This window comes from Acomys minous, assembly GCF_964271855.1.
Source record: "Acomys minous genome assembly, chromosome: 1".
NCBI classification, from domain to species: domain Eukaryota; kingdom Metazoa; phylum Chordata; class Mammalia; order Rodentia; family Muridae; genus Acomys; species Acomys minous.
In genome coordinates, this window is record NC_140483.1 from 8791736 (window position 1) to 8802958 (window position 11223).

At 44.1% G+C, this 11223-nt stretch overlaps 1 protein-coding gene across 2 annotated transcripts in view; it reads left to right on the forward strand.

Annotated features, from left to right (window-relative positions):
- TGFB2 (transforming growth factor beta 2) overlaps window positions 1-8121 on the forward strand; it is an 81487-nt gene extending 73366 nt beyond the window's left edge. For both annotated transcript variants that reach the window (XM_084773630.1, XM_084773631.1), the window contains 5 exons: window positions 175-307; window positions 420-530; window positions 2177-2354; window positions 3642-3795; window positions 6735-8121. In XM_084773630.1, coding sequence (XP_084629756.1) covers window positions 175-307; window positions 420-530; window positions 2177-2354; window positions 3642-3795; window positions 6735-6893 — 735 coding nt within the window. In that variant the 3' untranslated portion in view covers window positions 6894-8121. The remainder of the gene's footprint in view (window positions 1-174; window positions 308-419; window positions 531-2176; window positions 2355-3641; window positions 3796-6734) is intronic.
- The last annotated feature ends 3102 nt before the right edge of the window (window positions 8122-11223 follow it).

An 11223-nucleotide genomic window follows, 5' to 3' on the forward strand; every position in this document is an offset into this window, starting at 1 on the left:
TGATCTGGTGCTGTGTCCTCATGCCTGTGACCACACTGTTGGGATGACAGTGCTTGAACACAAACTTGGAGTCCGGCGGCGTCAGTAATGACATACAGTGATGTGAGTGCCGTGGGTTTGGCTATTACGTCAGCATCCAGCTGAGTGGTTTCTCCTGCTCTTTCCCCTCTCTAGATCCTCAAGTCCAAAGACTTAACATCTCCAACCCAGCGCTACATTGATAGCAAGGTCGTGAAAACAAGAGCGGAGGGTGAATGGCTCTCCTTCGATGTGACTGGCGCCGTGCACGAGTGGCTTCACCACAAAGGTTAGGGAGAGCCCTCTTTCTCTCTCCCTAGATGTGGCCCCAAACAGCTTGTGAGTTGTCTGCCGACACAGACACGCAGTACAAATGACTCCCTTGCTTTACTGTTTTCCAGACAGGAACCTGGGATTTAAAATAAGTTTACACTGCCCCTGCTGTACCTTCGTACCATCTAACAATTACATCATCCCGAATAAAAGTGAGGAGCTCGAGGCGAGATTTGCAGGTAACTAACTGGAGCTTGGCTTTTGCTGAGAGGTTCTCCTTGGGGCAGGGGTGGGTGTGGGGCGGGCGAGGTGCAGTAAAGTCAGTTTGCATGTGGAAGTGGCATTGTTTGGTGATCTGTGGGAGACTTTCACTTACTTGGGCAACGGTTTGCTTAGTCGGAGATAGGAGAAAGAAAGTGGGCCTGGAGAGATGGCTCAGTGTTGAAGATCCTTAAGTTCAGTTCCCAGAACCCACCCCAGGGTACTCACAGCTGCTTATGCCTCCTATTCCAGGAGATTCTGATGATGACTTCCGGCCTCCCAGGTACCTGTACCCAAGGGCACACATGCATAACTAAAAATAAAATAAAATCTCTTTTAAGTGGAAAGGATTGGAAGAGGGGAGCAGACCCCAGGTTTTCACTGTTTCCTGCCTAGGGGTAAAACTGGCTAGAGAGCCCTTCGCTCTCAGCTTTCCGTCTGCTGAGGAGGCTATTGATGTAGACAGCAAAGAGTCAAGAAATCTATTTCCAGTCCCCCGAGCATCAACAAGTACATTTCACCAAATAGAAGAATTGGCTCACATCTCCGCATCTGTAGTTTGCCCTCCACATGTAGGGACGCACTGCCTTTCTCTAGCCTGCACCCATTGTTACAAATGGCTTCCCTCCCAGATTTCTGAAGCAGCTAATATACACAGAATGAGGGCTTCATTTCCCCTGCTCACCTTTAAGTTGAATTCATCAAAATCCAGAGTAAAGAAAAAAAAAAAGATGCTAGGGGTTCAAGTCACTTGGCGCATTAGGTGGTGACTTGTCGGTTGATGAGGGGAAGTCTATGCCCACAGGCTGCTGTGGCATCATTGGCCTGCATCCCCTAACTCATCCCCTCACCTGGGAGCCCCATCCACTTACAGAACTCCTCAGTGGCCCTTGGTCATGGAAAAACACTCCCAGAGGTGTGGAGGTTTATTTCAGTGTCTAACCCAGCCACGACTCTCTGGAGTGGAGATTAAATACTTAAACTGTCAGTCTCCCGAGCATGCTTGGGGGAGCTCAAGTTTCTAAATCTCAGATGGAATCAGAAAAGTGTTGAGGATGCCATAAAATAAATGAAAAAGCTCTTTCTGCGCAGCTTCCCAAAATAGCATTAGGTAAGGGTGACTTCTGTTTCACTTGAACCTAGTTCATGGCCGTTTAGCTAAGCCTCGGTTTATGCTCATTAGGAAAGTCTTGTGAGTTGAGCAGTCTCAGGAAAAGAGGGACCCAGCGGGCGACAAGGCGTGCTCTATGGCTGTGTGTTCTGCTGCTGAGAGCTTGAACACAGCCCACACTGAGGATGGACTAAAATAAACTGCCTAGATTGCCCTTGGACCATAGGTCAAAGACTTCTTGTGTAGTGACTTTTCCCAGTAACAGCCCTGCCTTCAACACAGAACTGCCTTTGGACAAGAGGCCTATTGAGATGTGTTCATTGTCACTTGTAGGAGGCCCATTGTGCCTTATCTGTTTCTGTAGAGGATGGGAGCCAGTCAATGTGGCTACAGTAGTCATCACTGCTGTTTGTGACCATATGCAGGGGGAAAATATATTATATGTACATATTGCTGCTTATAGTTGATAAAAAGTAAAGCTAAACGTTTATTGACCAAATGCATCTTTTCAAGGTATCGATGGCACCTCCATGTATGCCAGTGGGGATCAGAAAACCATAAAGTCCACTAGGAAGAAAAGCAGTGGGAAGACCCCACACCTCCTGCTGATGCTGTTGCCGTCCTACAGACTGGAGTCGCAACAGTCCAACCGGCGGAAGAAGCGTGCTTTGGATGCCGCCTATTGCTTTAGGTAAAGAAGTGAAACGAAAAGCAAATGATTACATCTGCTGGCACCTGCCCTGCCTATGCTTTCTCTTCCATACACTCACTTGAATTCAAGTCACTGACCAAGGCCAGGTATATAAGACAGTAAAGCTTTTCAGTCTCATAACAGCAATCTTCTCAAGCACTTTCTAGTTGTAATTTATTTAACATTTTATGAGAGTATCATTATAGTACATGATTTCTCCATCCAATTCTTCCCTTTTGTCCTATGCTCCCTCCCAAATTCATGCCCTCTTTTTCTTTAGTTATTATTGTTACATATATAATGTGTGTGTGTGTGTGTGTGTGTGTATGTGTGTGTGTGTGTGTGTGTGTGTGCTGATAAATATATAAATTCAACCTGCTGGCTCTGTTTAGTGTTGCTTATCTATATATGTGTTAAGGCTGACCACTTTGTTTTGGACAGCCAAGTAGGAGAGCACCCCCGGGGAAGTCTCATTCTCCATCTCTTAGCCATCATAATTGCCCGTAGGTCTTCACCTGGGAGCAGGGTCCTGTGATATTCATCCCATCTGTGTTGGCATGTCACCTGGCGATGGTTTTCCTTGTTCAGGTCTTGTTTAGGCAAACATATTGTTGAGGTTTCCTGAGGACTTTCCACAATGGTTTCTGTGCTATGGTCCTTGGCTCTCTAGCAGTGAACAGGATGTGAAGGGAGAAAATTAGCCCCTAGGGTGTTTTCTGCAAGTCTTGGGTTCTGATAAGTTTTGATAGCTCTCTGCCCACAAAGCAAATGCAAGTTTCCTTGAGATTTTGACTAGATCAATAAGACCTGTCATTGCTATGAAGCTCCCCCTGGGGGTCGGATATCTTTCTGAGTTATAGAAATAGCACAAGAAGGCTGATGGCCATACCTTGAGCTGCAGGGTCTGTTACCAGTGAGGGAACCCTGCAAGAATTTATCACTTTTACACGATTTTGTGAAGGGAAAGATGCATGATACTCTGTGTTTCTTGTATCAGGAGGATCCCTTTTATGGGAAGTTGTGGGTCTGGGGCAGGGTCCTCTTTGTGAAGTGCTCACTGTGTCATAGTTCACAAATAGGGAAGGATATTTTGGTTACTAGAGACAGTGATTGTGGCAACAAGTCTTTATTTCTTGCTTCATTCCTTGATCTAGTAATGGATGGTCTTTGAAACCAGTCTCTTGGTGCTTGCTGTTAATGGAATAAGTGAATGGGTCATTTTTCTCACTCAGGGTGAGATGCATGTGACATCAACTCCAAAATGCCCTCTGCCTTTTCTTTTAACAGAAATGTGCAAGATAATTGCTGCCTTCGCCCTCTTTACATTGATTTCAAGAGGGATCTTGGATGGAAATGGATCCATGAACCGAAAGGGTACAATGCCAACTTCTGTGCTGGGGCATGCCCATATCTGTGGAGTTCAGACACTCAACACACCAGGGTAAGTCTCTGGATTGTTTGTCTCTCCTACTCTTGTCTCAGCCAGTAGTAGTGGTAGTAGCAGTAGTGGTAGTAGTGGTAGTAGCACCAGTGATGCTGATGCTGATGATGCTGATGCTGATGCTGATGCTGATGCTGATGCAAAACTCTATAGTTGTTGTAAAATACAAGCTATATATTTAAGATGAGTATCTCTAAAATGTCTTTTGTTGTTGTTGCTTGCTTCTTTGTGACACGGGATCTTATTATGTAGCCCTGGCTGTCCTGGAACTCTCCATATACACCTGCTGGCATTAAGTTTATGGGCATCCTCCTGTTTCTGTCTCCCAAGCATTGGGGTTACAGGCATGCACTACCACAAGTGTCTCTCTAAATCTTTATGACTAGCACCCAAAGGGAACACATAGCTATTTATCAAGCTACTTCAATGAGGACAGAGGGCTAATTCAGAAAGAAGATCCAATATTGGATGCCATGTGTCCCCAGGCAAGATGAACACAAGCTTTTCTATGCACTAATATATTCTTCCCTGGCCTTCCTCTCTGGGGCTCCTGGTATAGGATTTTTAAGATGGGAAGGACTTCAAAAATGGTCTTCTTCAAACAGAACTTTTCAAACAAAACAAACAAACAAACAATAACAAAAACAGTAAAATTAGAAGAATTTAGATGTGTGGGTACCTTGTCAAGATGACGGCAAATCAGTGATGACCTAGACCTTGGACGACAGCCCTGTTTGTTTTTTGACCATGTCTGCATCGCTCCATTTTTCTGGGTTTAATTCCTGAAATGTGGCTGCAAGCAGAAGTTTCTGTTCTGTTCTTTATTCCTCTGTAAATCTCCTCGTTAAAGAGGCATTAGAAACCTTGCCTTCACTGCAGGGTAGGAAAACGAATCTGCTGCCAGAGAGATCACAGTTGGCTGAATTCAAGAGTGGGGGTTATTGTTATCAATTATTTTAGACAATCTGTATTATAAAAATGGCTCCTTCCTGTTTATGAAAAATTATTTGTTAGTAAATATGAAATCTGTTTATGTATAAGCGCCTGCCTGGACTGGAATTGAAATGGATGAAGATGGCTTCCCCTCCTCCAGTCATTTCCCCAGTGCCCCTGTAGGCTTGGCACTCAGGAGTGACCACGTGCTTAGCCATGTGAGGAAAGCTGGCTCATGCCTGTCCCTTTGTCTGAGCTTGCTGGCCAGCTTGCTTCATCTGGACCGTAGCAGTGGTAGCTGTAACATGGGCAGGGCCTGGTTGCCAAGCGGAATCGTAATTCTCCTCCCTGATACACAGAGGGAGTATGTGAAGGCTGAGACCTTGCTTGTTTTTCAAGGAGAAGGAAGAGTAACTGTCATGGTCACAAATATGTGGTTTGGACAGCTCCCCAAGAAGCCAGGGGTAGCCTAATAAAGTAGGCAGTGTTGCTGCACTCAACAGGTCTCTTGTCCTCGCTGAAAACATCCCAGGGAACCTCGAGGAAAAGGTCACTTGTTTGACTAACACATTAATGGCATCCTTGGAAATATCTCTCTCATCGCTGGGTAACCTACATACTTCCATTACTAAAAGCCACACACCTCTGTGATGGAGAATGGGATAACACTGCAGAACTGTGAGGAGCGCCTTCTCTTCTATTGTAGGACTTACTGTTTAGGTCTTGGTCATCCCTATTTAGCTCACATGGAGGCTCACTCACTATGATTGCTTTAAGCAAACTGTATGGAAGTGAACAATTGGGACCACAGATTAACTAGTTGCGTGGGCTAGTGCATACCTGAAGCTCCAGAGCTGAAGAGTCCAAGGCAGGAGGATTTTAACTTTATGGCCAACCTGGGCTACATAATGAGTTCAAGGCCAGGCTGACCTATTATATAGTGCAGGCTACAAAGGAAGACTTTGTCTCAAAGTGAAACAAAACAAAGAATGTGTGTGGCTTTTATGCTGTTGCTTTCTCCACTCTTAGCATCACTGTAATTACGAAGGCATGGCAAGTAAAAGGACTGTTTTTTTAAGTGAAAAATGAAAGTGGCATTTCATTAGCCCCATGACGACACTTACAGGAAGATGTCCTGCTCCAGGCAGATGTCCTCTCTACACCTGAGGGTACATTGCAGCTCTTAAGAGAATCTCAGTATCATTTCATACCCTAGCATGTGAGGTGTATACTATCCAGACAAGGCTTCCTAGAGTTACAAGGCATAAACATAGTGAGCAGAGTCCCTGAGCCCAAGGAGCTTTTAATCAATGTGGGAATGAAATGGGAATTCATGAAACCTTGGTTCCAAATTTATATAGAAACAAAACCAAATGCAGGCTTAGGGCCCTTGTATAGCAAAGGCCAGTAGACTTATTGGGAAAATTAGGAAAATGTGCCAACTGAACAATTTGGTCCAATCTGACTTTTCATGGAAATATTTGTTTAATAAGCACAAAGAACAAAAAGCAACCTGTAGGAAAAGTCTAAATTTGCCATTGCTATGGTTACAAGCCAATCTGACCACAATTTAGAGGTAAGAAAAGAACTAATAACTAAGATTATATATTTGGTGGCCCTGAGCTAGGGTAGTGGCTCAGTGAGCAAAGTGCTCTGAACATGAGGACCAGAGTTCAAATCCCTGTCAACCACATATAAAGCCAGATGTCATGACATACGCCTGTAACTTCAGAGCCGCGAGGGGCAGAGACAGAAACATCCCTGGAGCTGGCTAACAAAAACCATCTAGCCAAATCAAGGAAATGTAGGTTCAGTGAGAGACCTTGCCTAAAACAAACGAACAAACAAACAAATAAATAATGGAGTGGAGAGAGACTGAGGGAGACGTCCACTGCCAACTACTGACTCTTGCTTGCAGGTGCACATACATGCAAGTATGTACATAAACAAAAGCAAACAACACTCATCGCTTTCTTGTGTGTGTTTCTCTGTGCTGTGTCATGCAGGTCCTCAGCTTGTACAATACCATAAATCCCGAAGCCTCGGCATCCCCTTGCTGTGTGTCCCAGGATCTGGAACCATTGACCATCCTCTATTACATCGGCAATACACCCAAGATCGAACAACTTTCCAACATGATTGTCAAGTCTTGTAAATGCAGCTAAGGTCCTCGGAGAAGCCACGGCAGGAAAAACACGGTGACAGTGACGCATGACGACGACAATGACGATGATGACATTTGTGACACGAGGGAGTTTTGATTCATCAGTGTTTTTTTAAAAAAAAAAAGTGGAGAAAAAGCGGTACTAGTTCAAACATTTTGCAAGCTTGTGTTCTGTTTGTTAAAACTGGCATCTGAGATTGTAGCATCAACAAAAAACATGGGAAGGCTTTAGTCAGCATTTCACCTACTTCATGAGAGACACAAAAAGAAAACATCTTTTTTTTTTTAAGGAAAAAAATAAACACTGGAAGAATTTGTTAGTGTTAATTATGTGAAAGAAAAACAAAACAACACAGGCAAATCCGTTCAATGGAGTTGTACGTATTGTTTCCATCCCACACTTCACCCCATGCCTCTCCTGGCTCCTCTCTATTGCTTGGCAATGGGCACCCTCCCGTCCCTTCCTCTGAGCTAACAGTGGGTTATTTATTGTGTTTAACTATATAACGAACCTTTCATTGCCCTTGGAAAACAAAACAGGTGTATAAGTGGAGACCAAATACTTTGCCACAAACTCATGGATGGCTTAAGGAATTTGAACTCAAACGAGCCGGAGAAAAGGAGGTCATGTTGGATGAAACCCCTGTGAGTCGTTCGTTATATGACCGAACAAGTCTGCAAAAAGATCAATGCCCCAAGAACACGTGCAGTGCGCCGCCAGCTGCCTGCGGAAGCTCCGCGGACGGCCACACACTGAAAAGGCCTGTTAACGAAGAAAACCTGGAGTCTGTGGGAATCTGGAAGATTGGTTCTTTTCCTTTTAAGCGTAAAGGGTTCTTTGCCAGTTTAAGCAAGCCAGTGAAATGTTGACCTGTTTTGATGTGTATTGCCAGATCTTGGACCGTGAAATGGCTGTAGAGCTGCAGTACAGGTTTTTCTTTTGTCTTGGTATATGTAATCACATCGATATTATTAAAATAGACGGGTCTAGAAGCCAGCGTAATTGAAAACACACTGAAGATCTGTTTTTCCAAACTATTCAATCGAAACATTAACTACTTTACATGTAATGTGTAGATTTACCATAATTTTAATATTATGTAATAGTGATTATGATTTAGATTGAACTTAAATTTGGACTTTTTTTTTTTAATAAACATTCAGATTGTATGTTTGTTTCCTTTAGCTGGCCAGTACCTTTGAATAAAACCCCTAGATTTTGACTTGCACTACAAATTCATTTTTTTTTTATCATATCTTCTCTGCTTGTCTTTTATGTACTATCCATTTAATGGCATAAGCTACCTGGGCCCATCCAATTTCCCCCTTTCCTTCCATTTTTCAAAATACAAACAAACAAACAAACAAGCAAACAAACAAAAACAAAACTCAAAAAGGTATGTTTGAGTTCCACAGCCTTTCTCTATATTCTGTGTGTCGGTATGAGTCAGGCCGGCTGTTAAGCAATGCTTCTCCTGGGAAAAGGAAGATGCGTGACCACAGATACCTGGGCACAAGTGTGATTTTAGAGAAGGCTTAAGAATCTGAACTCAGAATCTTGGTGACTGGGAGGGAACTGTTTCTTTAGCTTTCTTGAATTCATATATTTATGAATCTTACAGCTGTTAAGAAGCAGACAATTCAAAGAAAGCACCTTTTTCTTTAATCAGGTTTTTGGTGTTCATGGAGATTATTGAAAAACACACAGTTTGGTTGAGTTTTTCGACGGGGAAAAAGTCCAGGCCAGCACTCATTTCAGTGGTCACTTCATTCATCATTTCATTGACTTCGCTGAAGTTCAGGTTTTGAAAGACATTCTCCGAAGGCTGGGGAAAAAAATCACAAACCAAATTTTCCCTTGTCAAAATATTGTTCCTTCCACCTGAGTGTGGATGTTCTGCAGCTGAGGCTGGCTCTCGCTGGGCTCAGAGGAATATGTTGTCTGGTCTTTCAAAGGTGGGGCCTGATGGTGGGCTTTTCGGGGTGCGTAGCCTTGTCACTCATTCAGCTTCAAAATACAAACTAGCCCGTGGAATGCTGGGATATTTGTGGTCGTATGCAAAGGGGCCATGGCGAGGTGTGACTACAAAGGGAATGTTTCTGATACGCTATGCTTATTTGGGGGAGCTTTCCTCGAAATTCACTAAGACGAGGCATGGGATTTGCAAGCCAGAAGGTAGAGCGAGCTTTGGGGAATGACCCTTGTGTCGGGGTACAGCGCGGTCCCAGATGCGCCCGAGGCTCCGTTTCCTTCCCCTACCACTGTCGTGTTATCTCTGTGTCACACTCTCCCCACCCACTCACCCCCCTATTTCTACAGATATTTCCCTCTCGGATAAAAATGACATTTTTGTTCAGTATGATTTTGCTCTCCTTCTGAATGCACTGACTTCTATTTTAAGGTTTCTTGGCCTCCGCCCTCCCCCCCCCCCTTCCCATAAGTCTGTGGGTTCTACAGGTCTTTATTTCCCATTAGTAAATATTGTCGTGGGAAGGGTGATAGTAGGGAGGGGGTGAGTTAGCATATGGGCGGGGCAGCAGATTGTACGTGTTAAACAGCAGTACCATTTTATGGTTGGCATGGATTTCAAAGAATGGAATATAAGAACAGCTGTTATGTGTTTTGATGACCAATTATGCTGTATTTTAACACAATGTATGTCTGGGTTTTGTGGTGCTCTAGCGGTAAATAAATTATTTCAGTTATATGTGGCTGTGTTATTCCTGTCAAAGAATCCTGTTTGAGACTAGGAAACAACGTGTGATGTGTAGTAAGGTGACTGGCACACTGGAAAAGCTGTGCTTAAAGCTGTCTATGGTGCCTTTGTCACACAGCTGTTCACTTTAGAAACATACTGCTGTGGCTTCCGAGCCAACATAGCAATCGAGAACCAGGAGAGGCTGGGCTGTCTTTTATTTCTCATTTATTACTATTTGGTAATTGTTTTGGATTTAGTTTCCACCCAGCTTGACTGTCTACCAGAAAAAAAAAATACGCAGAGATATTTGGGCCATGATCTGGCTTTCTGGTTCTATGTTCTGCCAATCCCAGAGCCAAAAGAACTGGTCTAGACAGGATCCCCTGTCGCCCCATAACTTGGATAGTTACTGAGCCAGCCAGATATAACAACAGCCATGTGCACTTTGGGGTCGGTGCTTGAGAGAAGTTACTGCCGTCTTAGTTTTACCCATAGTGCTATGCATAGACAGACAGACAGACAGACAGACAGACAGACAGACACACACACACACACACACACACACACACACACACACACACACCATTCTCTCATACTTAACAGGACCCCACTTCTCAAGCCAGTTGCCAGCCTCTTAATAAATAGAACTAATGGGAAAGTACATGTGACTCAGTCTAGTTGTCTTGCCTTTTCTAATGCAAGGGCTTAGTTTGTGCCCACTCTGTTGTCCCCAGGTCACAGAAACAAGCCGTCAGTATGAGCATGGGAGTGGACTAGAGAATGGGTTCCTTTTCTGCTCTCTTGTTACCTGTTTCCGCCACCACATCTCGTTTGTTCTCAAATGGAGGAAGTGGTCCACCCTAACCTGAGTCCAGAGCTCTGTGCAGAGTGAGCCAACCGAAGTCTCTTACCCATGCCAGTTCATATCACGACTGATGGGTGAGAGTCAACAAGCATGAGAAAATGTCCCATCCACTCCCTTACTTCCTGTGTCTCTCCCCCATCCGCCCCCTCCCAGATGGTGGGGCTGGGGACTCTACACTAATCTAACACAGCATGACTGAGCCACACCTCCAGCTATTTCTTTACCTTCCTAGAATATCTGACCAGCGTGTCTGCCTACTTGTGGTGAATAGCCATGACAGGAAACCCTGAGCTGTTTTGACTCATCATTGAGCAGCCATTAGGATATTCTTCTTGTGCCTGATCTGTGCTGGGGTCATGGCAGTCCTCGAAGAAATGAACTCTTCACTTCCGGATGGAATCTTGGAGCCACACATCTCCAGCTTGGTACTAAATTCATAGAACTCTCTAGATCTATATTTCTCAAACGGATCAAGCTGTCGGCCATTCCTCAGGACATTTCAAAGTTCTGTAGGCTAACCTGACGACACAACAGCCCCAAGACTACTGAAAATTAGCTAGTGGAATCACCTTCATCACACGGCAATAGTAACTGTGTTACTAGTAACAACCAGCTGACTTGTTCTCACAACCTTTGATGTAGATGTATTTTTTTAAGATTTATTTTATTTTTAAGTGTGTGTGTGTGTGTGTGTGTGTGTGTGTGTGTGTGTGTGTGTGTATGAGTATGTACACATGAGAATGAAGTGCTTGCAGAAGCTAGAAGAA